Below are 11,498 nucleotides of genomic sequence, written 5' to 3' on the forward strand. Positions count from 1 at the left end.
TGAAGAGGTCAGCAAGAGACTGCATCTGGAGAGAAAACCAGGTTTTCAGAGACCTCAAGATTTGGATTTTCAATGATGGATGACGAAAATAAAGTGAAATGTTAAGTCATTGGTCCTCTAATTGCTTTGAGGACAGACATTGAAGTTACATTCTAAATTGTCCAAAGTCATTAGTGAGAACAGTTTTGGAGATGTTCTTCAACCCTGTACTGTATATCTGGTTTGATGGCCCTCAAAAACAATCAGACGCTCCTCACAACTTTGTCGCCATAGTCTCCAAGGTCTGTTCTCGGGAGAAAGATTTCCCACACACAGTGATGCATTTAAACTGCTCTGAGATCTCCAGCAGGGTCTTCCCCTTGGTCTCGGGCACAAAGAAGAAGGTGTAGAGAGAGGCCACCAGGCACACACCGGCAAACATCACAAAGGAGAAGGATGGAAGGTATTCCTGGCACGGAGAAGAAACAGAGGTTGTCACTTTCCATCACTTTCAAGACCAGAGCTCTGTAGACTGCTATTTATTTCAGATATTACTTTTGCAGCTATTTAAGCTGTCAGCCAGAAAAAAAAGGCTTTATTGGACAAATCTGATCACGTTTAAATTATAGCTCTTGTGATTCACTGCACTGGAGGGGAAAATACTCCACAACGTTTGCTTTATCTTTGAAAATTTTCTGACTCAGTATGGCTTAATTCAGATAAGCCATATGGAGTCAGAAAATTTTAATTTTTATCATAATTTAATTATCAGCAATTTGTAAGCCCTAAGGCTTCCAAAGTTGTTATATTAGCTGAGAAGATCATTGCTGTACACAGAAAAACCATAATCACCAATGCTTAAACAAACAAGCCTTAACCCAGTTTATATGCTTGTAAAGGACAGTGCATGCTCACAATGAGGAAAGGGAAGCTCAGGCTCAGCAGAGCTTGTAACAGCCAGCGTTGGATCCCGATGAAGCTGAATGCCGCTGGTCGACACGACTGGACGAAGACTTCGTTCGCGAGAGTGATGGTCATTCCACCTATAACCCCCCAGAAAGAAAAATGTGATAAGGGCATGTTGTACTGTATTTGTATGTGCAGCCATTTGTTAACATACTAAGCAAGGTGCATACGTACTTGGCCCTCCCACAAAAGACATGTTGAAGAGCATGAAGAGTCCAGCGGTGGTGTATGGAACCCACTGACCGACATCCTGTGAGAGAACAGTGATATCAAACATGTAATATTTGTATATGAGGGTGCTACAGTTTTGCACTCCTTTGCCAATAAACCAATGTAAGGGAGAAAGCTTTAGCAAAAGACTCACTTTCAGGTTAAGTGTGATGATGATCAACACCATCAAAGCCGACATGGCCCCAAAGCCCCCCCAGAGCAATGGTCGCCTCCCTGTGTGTTCAATGAGCAGGCTCTGAAAGACAGAGGGAGGGAGGGAGGGATGGAGTGATATTGGCAAGTGCCTCATTGTGGAAAAAACCTTGGAGTGACTACATTAATCCATTCACTCACAGAGGAGAGGGAGGTGAGGACTTCTACCACTCCGAGGCCAAGTGTGACGTAGCGGATGTCCCCCTTTGGGATGCCTGCCTCCAGGAAGATGTTGTAGGAGAAGATGTTGATCTGGGCGGCAGAGAGGGATCAGCTGACTTCCACAACACATTTGAATTAATCCTTAATGTTATTTGTGGTTATTACTGGCTATTACTCTGTGGAATTCTTGATTCTGATCGCTCAACCAGCAGTCAGTTGTTTATGAATAATGACCATTGTTGCAAGCAACCACTTTCCCACCTAGATTCACTCCGCCTACATGCGATGCCCTAGCAGCAACATCTTGTGAAACTATAATGGAATACTTCAAGATATGAATGAGGACATGTCCAACTTCACATTAATAACAGTCAGTGTGAGGCAGTCTTCTTCTACTTCTTTCAGCTGCTCCCGTTAGGGGTCGCCACAGCGGATCATCTGCCTCCAATACCTTCTGTTCTGCGCATCTTCCTCCCTTACACCAACCCCCTGCATGTTCTCCCTCACCACATTCATAAACCTTCTCTTTGGCCTTCCTCTTTTCCTCTTGCCTGGCAGCTCTCAGGGTCATTCTCCCAATGTAACTCTCATCTCCCCTACATACGTGTCCAAACAATCTCAATCTCCCCTCTCTCACTTGAGTTACAGTAATAACATTACTTTCCCCAGTAACAAGTAGTCTAACAAATTACTAATGAATTTCAGTAATAGCATTACAGTTACCCCCAAAAGATAACTCGCTACAATGTTGCTTTTGTTAATTCATTTTCGTAGTTGTCGCATGGAATTTTGAATTTATATCCGTGATTGGAGAATTCCGATTTTGGTCTCATTGGGTATATCCGCCTTATGCCATGTCAAATACATTGCGGGATCTGATCACGCTCACATGATAGGACAGCTGCACATACGATCCCGCCCCTAAGCTATGTCGCAAGTCTGCGGCAGAACTGCTTTACGGCAATACTTTACGTCATGGTGCTTTACATCATCTGCACGTGGGAGAGATTAGGTCTTGAGGTGAAAATTGCCGTAACAGATTTTCGGGAATATCGATCTCTGCTACCATTCACACATGACCCCATGCAGGAATGGTTCCGGAACATTGCTGGGACACTTTTTTGGGTTGGTGGTGAGCCCAGCCCGCCTCAGGGACTCAAGCACAACGCCCACATGCTGCAAATGCCGCTCCCAGGTGTCGCTGCGAAAAATAATGTCATCTAGGTAGGCTGAGGCATATGCTTCATGCAGACACAAGACGTGGTCCATGAGTCTCTGAAAGGTGGCTGGGGCACCGAACAACCCAAACGGAAGTGTACGAAAGTGGTATCAGCCAAACGGCGTGGAGAACGTTGATTTTTCCTTGGCCTCCTGAGACAAGGGAACCAGCCAATAGCTGTTGGTTAAATCCAGTGCCGTGAAAAAACGAGCTGTACATAACCGGCCGAGAAATTCATCGACCCGGGGCATCTGGTAGGCGTCGAACTTGGACGGCGCGTTCACCCTTCGGTAGTCCACGCAGAACCGGACTGACCCATCAGTCCATCGCGGACTCTTCTATTATGCTCATGTCCACCATGGTCTCTAATTCCGCCTGCACGATCTTGCGTTTGTGTTCGGGCAGGGGATACGGCCAAGAGAGCACCTTTGATCCCGGGTTCGTCTCCACATGGTGGTGTATGAGGGACGTGAGGCCTGGCAGGGAGGAGAAAACATCAGAGAAGCGACTCTGAAGTGCAGCTACGTCCGCCCTCGGGGACGGATAGAGAGATGGTCACTTAACAGGACCGTGGTATGATCGGCTGCCTTTTGAACCTCGGGCCTCAGCTAATCCCACTCTATGACCGGCGTGACCAGGGCCACCGACAGGCCCTCCCTCCATTCTTTTAAGAGGTTTAGGTGATAAATGTGTGTCGCCCCCTGCCTGTCAGACCGTTCTAACTCATAATCGACTTTGCTAAGCCGCCGTGTAACCAGAAAAGGCCCTTGGCACTTTGCAAGCAATTTAGAGCTGGACATAGCACTAACACCACTAACCACACACACCACAACACCTTGTCTCCCGGTGCTAATTGTCTGAGTCGAGCCCCCAGTCGTATAAGAGGCACTGACGTTTCTGAGCCCGGAGCAAATTCTCTGGTGATAACGGCCTTGCTGTATTGCTGTTCGGTGTTACTGTACTGCTGTGCCGTACTGTTGTATATTGTACTGTATATCTCAACACACGCATCACTTTATTCACATGCCACTTTACTGCACATATCTGTATATACATAATAGTCTATTGCTTTTATTTCTATTTTGTATTCCCCCTTAGGATATAACCTTTTTTTTTTTATTCTATTTACTAACTGAATACAATTTTCGGAATCAGTTAGTTTAGTTAGTTAGTTAATTAGTTATCTACTGAGCCAGTTAGTACTTATTATGCATCATCTCAGGGTGCGTTGCACTGTAATTTCATTACGTATGCTCGTATGTACAGTATACTGTATGTATGTGACAAATAAACATCTTGAATCTTGAATCTTGACGTCTAATATATTGAAATTATGATCCAATGGACGTTGGATTTGGCAATAATTGATTTTACATACAGACCACCGACTTGGAAGGTATGTTGTTCTTACCGCTGAAGTCCCTGAAAACTGGACGCCGCAGCAGATAACCGCCATGGTGATGAGCTGCCACCTGATGCTCCTGTCTCTTATTAATTCCATCAGAGTTTTTGTTTGGACGCCCTTGATGGCCTTCTGCTCGGCCTTCATTTCATCTATCTCTATTTTGTACTCGTCTTTTCTGCCCCATAGAAATTGGAGCGCTGGATGGATGGAAGGACCAACAGACTTGGCATTACACAATGACAATGACAATTCATGAAGTCCCAACCACTGGATTGAAATGAGTGATCCTTGCAAAAACATAATCCTCAAATCTTCCTCTCTAATGGGTTTTGTCTTGTCATGATTTACCTATTAATATTGCAATATACAATATTTATATGTATGTCCCAGTTGATAAGAGCCAATCTCCTTCACATAGGAAATTTCAGTCATTATCAACACAAAGTCTAAAGGTTATTCATACAATTCAACAATAAAATAAAATATGAACTCAGAACGACAATACATTTGCAGACTGAGTTCAACTTATAAGACACACATAAAGTTTACCTACCTTTCTTGCATGCCTCTTCATCTCCTTTGTCTATCAGTGAGTATCTGGGGGCCTCGGGAAAGAAAGGCAATGTGAGCAGCTGAACCACCGCGAAACATGTTGGGACAGACAGCAGAATGTTCCATGTCTCCTCACGACCAAGGATCTCCCTGGTCCACAGGAGAAAAAAAAACAAAAGAGATGCATCAAGGACAAAAATATCCTCGACATATCAAATATAGAAAACTTGGGTAGAGTGGTTTCAGTCATTTTCAAAGCCATCAGGAGAAACGTGTCAATGAGCAACTACCTCAATCCAAAAACTTGTCCGGACAATTTGCCAATGGCGATGAAGATGGTGCATGTCAGTGTCATCATGCCTCGAATCTTTTTGGGTGAACTCTCCCCCAGATATATGGCATGGATACTCCCTCCCAAACCTAAAGACCCCCACATCCACCTCACAGTTTAGTGTGTAATGTTTTTGGTTAAACGTGTTTTTTTTTGTCAAATGCTCACCTGCTCCGATGCCATACAGAAAGCGTGCAATCATGATCATTTCAAAGGAATTGGCGTGTTTACTCATTAGCATGAACACTGCTGCGAGAATATTGATTAGGTTGTTCCCGATCAAGGCTTTCTTCCTTGGGGGAGGGAAGGAAGGAATGCAGTGTCTTCAATCGATCAATCAATTAAACTTTATTTAACTTTATATACATTAAAAGGTAATGAATATACTGTACATCTTTGCATAACATTACATATAAAAAGTAAAAATATTGAAAATGGTTTGCTTTAGCTGCCCTAGAATCCTATGAGGCAATGGTTATTTGTGAGACATGCGTGGTATACACACACACACACACACACACACACACACACACACACACACACACACACACACACACACACACACACACACACACACACACACACACACACACACACACACACACACACACACACACACACACACACACACACACACACACAAACCCTCTGACATTATCTTACCTCCCAAACATGCCTGTGACATTTTTGACATTGAGGGCAGCCACAAGTCCCCCGACAGCATATAGGGCGACGATGGCCGACCATATGATTGTGACTGTCTGCAGAGGAGGGTGTTCGCCATACCTCTCATACCAACTGCTGTTGATGAAATGCTGAATGTACTGCAAAGCAAAGGACAGCAGTTAAGAGGGAGCGTCGAAATGCCTTAACCCTTGTTTTACTGAACGGATAATGAATAAAAGGGATGCATCAAGACACAGGCATTGTTGAGTGTGCTTGATAAAGCTATTATCTTTGACCTAAAACTTGGAGAACATTTTGAGAATGGCCAAGATAATACATAAAGAGCCTGTTTCAGTCAGGACATGGGTTAGGGTTAGCGTTGGGGTTGGGGTGGGGGTTGTTAAGATTGGGTTTGTTGCTGGATTTTTGTAAATGATTCCATACAACAGTCTGGAGGATGAAAACAACCAAATATGCATCTCACCGGTGAGGGGGAACTGGTACCAGTGGTGTGGAATCCATTTTGAAAGGATCCTCCGAGGCCCAAAACAAGGATGAAGATTAGAGCATTTCCGCTGGTCTGAAGTCGACATATGCAAAGTCAGTGTACAACACATTTGAACATACTGTATAGTCATGGGTGAATTCTCCAATTCATATTTGAACAAACACTCATGGATTTTTTAACCAATATTTGACAATTAGGAAACATGTGCCTCAAATTGTCCAAGGCCTTGCAACCCCATCTGCGATCTCTGGCGACCCCCTGTGGGGGTCTGGAACCACAGATTGTGAATCACTGTCAAAGGCCTAAAGCATAGTAGAGGTCCAATTGCATTTTTTTAAAGATATGATCTGTTCCTCCAAGGAACCAAGGAACTCTAATAATAATGTTCTGGCTCAATCAGCAGTGGACTGGTAATCTGGCACATTTTCCCAGTGTGCCGACCCACCTTCGGGACAATATAACAATAATACATTTGTCCAACGACCGGCCCATACCGGTCCATAAAGCAGGAACCGCAACCCGTGGCTTCATTTTCCATACTTACACTCGCTGGCTCAATCACATCCATTACTAGGGCCCACCCCTCCCCCTTTGTCCTCTCTGATTTGTGGCTCAGAGCCAAAACTGTGGAGAAGTTGCAAGCCAAAAAAATCAAAAATCTAGAAGCTGAAGCCGTCAAATGTGCAAAAATAATAGACGTGTTTGCTGCAGGGCCTGCATTAGCTTCAACATCTACAGACCCAACATTGTGCAGCAACAGGTGGAACTTGAAGGAGGAGGGGTGGCTAACCATGGCCTACTTTTAGGCAGAGGAGCAGGCAGAGGAGCAGGCAGAGGAGCAGGCAGAGGAGCAGGCATGTGACAGGGAAGCCGAGGACAGACAGAGTGAGCAAGAACTGGAGAAGAGTGAAATAGTAAGCACTAGGTATCGGAACATCATAATATTATTACAATTATTAGGCTAAGGGTTCACTAGATAAAGATGCACGAAAAGACTGTATAATACCCATAGCTAAAATGTATGCCTGCTTATGTATTAGCCTACAGGGAAAAAAATATATTTATTTTCCAACAACGGGCAACAAAGTTGTCCTATGTTCTATATATATTTTCAGCAAGGTATGGTTGTAACGATTAGAATATATAGTATATGGTGTGGATTACTGTTATTACTATCTATGGCAGTGCTGCAAGTTTCACCAAAAGTTTGGAGTGAGATTATGGTGGAATGAGATTGCCTGCATGACGCGACACGAGAAGCACAGGGCTTTTTTGTTTTGTTCAATTAGGAATTTGACACTTTATAGATGTATTTAAAAATCTCAAATAAAAAACACATACAATTTCATAGTTAAAATAAATGCTCGGGAGCCGTAAGAGGTTTCAGTGAGCAGGATCACTGAATAGAGACAAACTTTTCAACACTACAGCAAATGCTTATCTCTTGTCCTCCGCCTACCACATCCGTGTCCACTCTGTACGTTCTTCTCTAATCTGACTTTCTCCTAATTCTACTCATCAGGTGTGAGTGGTGCACAGCACTGATCACTGGAGTGGGTGACAAAGTAAATAACATATCATCAAAAAAATAAAATCCACACAAATTTACAAGGCCCCCTAATTCGCGAGGCCCCAAGCAATTGCCTAACTATACCCTATGGAAGGACTGCGAGACTTGGCAACTCTGCTATGTGCTAATATACTCTGCTAATATAAGTGAAGATTCTGCCACTAGATAACTTATTTCCCGCCTCAGATTTGTTCAAAAACAGATTTTGGTGAACTGATAAGGTGAACTCGGTGGACAATCACAACGTTTACAGACTAAATACAAGCAACCCTAAGTAAAGCTCAAACCCTATTGGCTCACAGAACTTGTGACCTTGCGAGGGTGGCTCCCTCCACTTAAACAGAGCTTGTAGACCTGCACAAGGCCGGAATGGGCTACAAGACCATTGGCAAGAAGCTGGGTGAGAAGGAGACAACCGTTGGCCCGATTATTCGAAAATGGAAGAAACACAAAATGACCGTCAATCTCTCTCGGTCTGGGGCTCCACACAAGATCTCAACTCGTGGGGTATCAATGATCATGAGAAAGGTGAGGGATCAGCCCAGAACTACACAGGGGGAGCTTGTTAATGATCTCAAGGCAGCTGGGACCACAGTCACCAAGAAAACCATTGGTAACACACTACGCCGTAATGGATCCTGCAGCGCCCGTAAGGTCCCCCTGCTCAAGAAGGGACATGTACAGGCCCGTCTGAAGTTTGCCAATGAACACCTGAATGATTCAGAGAATGCTTGGGAGAAGGTGATGGGGTCAGATGAGACCAAAATCGAGCTCTTTGGTATCAATGCGACTCGCCGTGTTTGGAGGAAGAAGAATTCTGACTACGACCACAAGAACACCATCCCCACCGTCAAGCATGGAGATGGAAGCATTATGCTTTGGGGGTGTTTCTCTGCTAAGGTGACAGGTCGACTTCACCGCATCAAGGGAAAGATGGATGGGGCCATGTACCGTGAAATCCTGGGTGACAACCTCCTTCTCTCAGCCAGGACACTAAAAATGGGTCATGGATGGGTCTTCCAGCACGACAATGACCCAAAACATACAGACAGCCAAGGCAACAAAGGAGTGGCTCAAGAAGAAGCACATTAAGGTCATGGAGTGGCCTGGCCAGTCTCCGGACCATAATCCTATAGAAAATCTGTGGACGGAGCTGAAGCTTCGAGTTGCCAAGTGACAGCCTCGAAACCTTAAAGATTTGGAGAGGATCTGCAAAGAGGAGTACAGTGGTACCTCGACTCACGACTGTAATTCGTTCTATAAGAACGGTCGTATGTTAAAACAGTCGTATGTCGAAGCAATTTTTCTAATATGATTTATGAAATCATGAAGGGTGAAAATAAACAAAATACACAGCACAAACACAGTAAAGATGAAAAAAATATGGATAAGCCACAAACTACGTGCACACACCATGTAGGTCGCCCGCTGACTGACTGCTGACTGGCTGCTGACTGGCTGCTGACTGACTGCTGACTGGCTGCTGACTGGCTGCTGACTGACTGCTGACTGGCTGCTGACTGGCTGCTGACTGACTGCTGACTGGCTGCTGACTGACTACTGACTGGCTGCCGACGCGCCGACTGCAAATTTCCACGCTCGTATCTTGGAGCAGTCGGTCGCAAGTCGATACAAATTTTCGCGACTATCGCTGCTCCTATCTTGGATTAGTCGTAAGTAGATGCAGTCGTAAGTCGAGGCACCACTGTAGTCCAAAATTCCTCCTGAGATGTGTACAAACCTGGTAATCAACTACAAGAAACGTCTGACCTCTGTACTTGCCAACAACGGTTTCTCCACCAAGTGCTAAGTCATGTTTTGATAGGGGATCAAATATTTATTTCATTCAATGAAATGCAAAATAATTTATATATTTTATTTAATGTGATTTTCTGGATTTTCTTTTTGATATTCTGTCTCTCACTGTTATAATAAACCTACCAAATTACCACTAAAATTATTAACCGTTAATTTCTTTGTCAGTGGGCAAACTTACAAAATCAGTGAGGGATCAAATAATTATTTCCTCCACTGTATGTTTATTGTAGTGTATTGAGATTTTGTAATCCTGCAGTTCAAATAAACGTTTCTACTCAAACAACTAAACATATCTTTATAGTGTACTTTTATACTACTGTAATAGAGAAATCTTAACTTACTGCTTAACTGAAGTCAGTTTTGGCTGAGTCACTGAGCTTGCACAAGACGACTAATGAACACAGAAATACCGTTCCACTCTCTAATATCACAGTTTATAATAACATATCAAGCAGTTGGTCTGAAATATGAATTTATGTAGAAACCATACATTTACAAATCATTTTCAAATAAATGTCCAGTGTTGATTGTTCTTAGATTATGATCATTCATTAGATTCTAATCTTTGATCATGTTAAAATGTTAAAGTATCATTGCTGAATGAAACTTACCAGCGTTCTGAACAAAGTCTCCATTCTGCCCAGATGGAAGATCTATACACCGCTGGCATGGGATCTTGTTGTGCTATCTGTCAGGTATTTTAACATGGCTATGGTTAATTTTTTACATATTGAGAGATGTGACCAGAGCAAAGTTAGCTTTTCATTGGTAGTGGGATCTCCAGCTTGAAGCTTGCCATTCACATTTCAATTTCTTTCTCAAGTCCCAAATGAACTGATGTAGTTTAAACGCCCTTTGCTAATTCTGACTTACATTTTGACAGCTTCGATAACAATATGAACTTTAACTTTCATATCAACACAGTTGTGATGCTGGCCTCTTGCAGTTCTGCAACAGGTATTATTTTTTTATGCTTTTGTCTATTGAAATATTCATGATTATTTAGAAAGGATGTTAAAGACCCGGGGATGTCAACGCAATGTGACTAAATTATTTACAGACATCTAAGATGCAAAAATGGTTGTTTCAAACAGGGAGTGACTACTTATATCTACTTGAGTTTGTTTTGTTCAACGGACGAATCACTCAGTAAGAAAGAGTTGTTCGATTTTATGATTCTTTGTCAACTTCATTGAGTTGGTTATATGCAGGGGTGAGCAAGGCAGGAGAGTCAGAAGAGTCACTTGGTTCCTAGTTGTGAATGGAATTCTTACAGGAATCATTTAATTCTGTCAGAATCATTTCCTTAGGCTGAAGATCAAAACTGTACAAACTTTTCTTCTCCGAGGCCATTTGCCCAATTTCAACCAAACCAACTTTGTTAGATTATTATAATTTTTTATTTTTTTATTTTTTAACACAGCTATTATCTGTCGTGCATATGCCATTGCATCCAAGACAGTCAGTCTGCAAGTGGAGTTCAACGTCTCAACTCGAAATGTGACTCTTTATTCACTCTATAATCATCAGGAACTGCTGCAACAACTCTGTCCTGTGGATGACCTGTGGGATGACAAGAGCACTGCTTATTTGTGATACAAGACCGCCACCTTACTAGGTTTTGGTTTATAAACAACAAATCATCATTACTTCTCCAAGAGGGGGAAAATCACCACTGGTGAGACAAATAAACATAAAACCAAACAACAGCATGTACATGGAAAAACACAAAAATGGAAACATCACACGACAACATGTATTTGACAGAACATAATTAAGTTGATGAAAATAGGAAGAGCACTTACACCACGTGACCTCTTCCTGTCATAATTATGGCGATAAAGAAGAAGAAAGGAGAAGGACGTAATCATGGGGGTGTGTTCAAAGCAGATGCTGGTA

General features: G+C 42.9%; 1 protein-coding gene across 1 annotated transcript; it reads right to left on the reverse strand.

The window, feature by feature from the left end:
- Window positions 1–253: 253 nt before the first annotated feature.
- LOC307230528 (solute carrier family 2, facilitated glucose transporter member 9-like) lies at window positions 254–10,234 on the reverse strand (the record flags this gene model as incomplete). The annotated part of the gene is made up of 12 exons (XM_080000964.1): window positions 254–448; window positions 895–1,022; window positions 1,120–1,195; window positions 1,310–1,411; window positions 1,510–1,620; window positions 4,161–4,351; window positions 4,708–4,856; window positions 4,997–5,126; window positions 5,206–5,330; window positions 5,701–5,861; window positions 6,188–6,283; window positions 10,211–10,234. The coding sequence occupies 12 exons, from the start codon at window positions 10,232–10,234 to the stop codon at window positions 254–256; spliced, it is 1,488 nt and encodes a 495-aa protein (XP_079857090.1).
- Window positions 10,235–11,498: the final 1,264 nt, after the last annotated feature.

This window comes from Zeus faber, assembly GCF_960531495.2.
Source record: "Zeus faber genome assembly, chromosome: 5".
In the NCBI taxonomy this organism is placed as follows: Eukaryota; Metazoa; Chordata; class Actinopteri; order Zeiformes; family Zeidae; genus Zeus; species Zeus faber.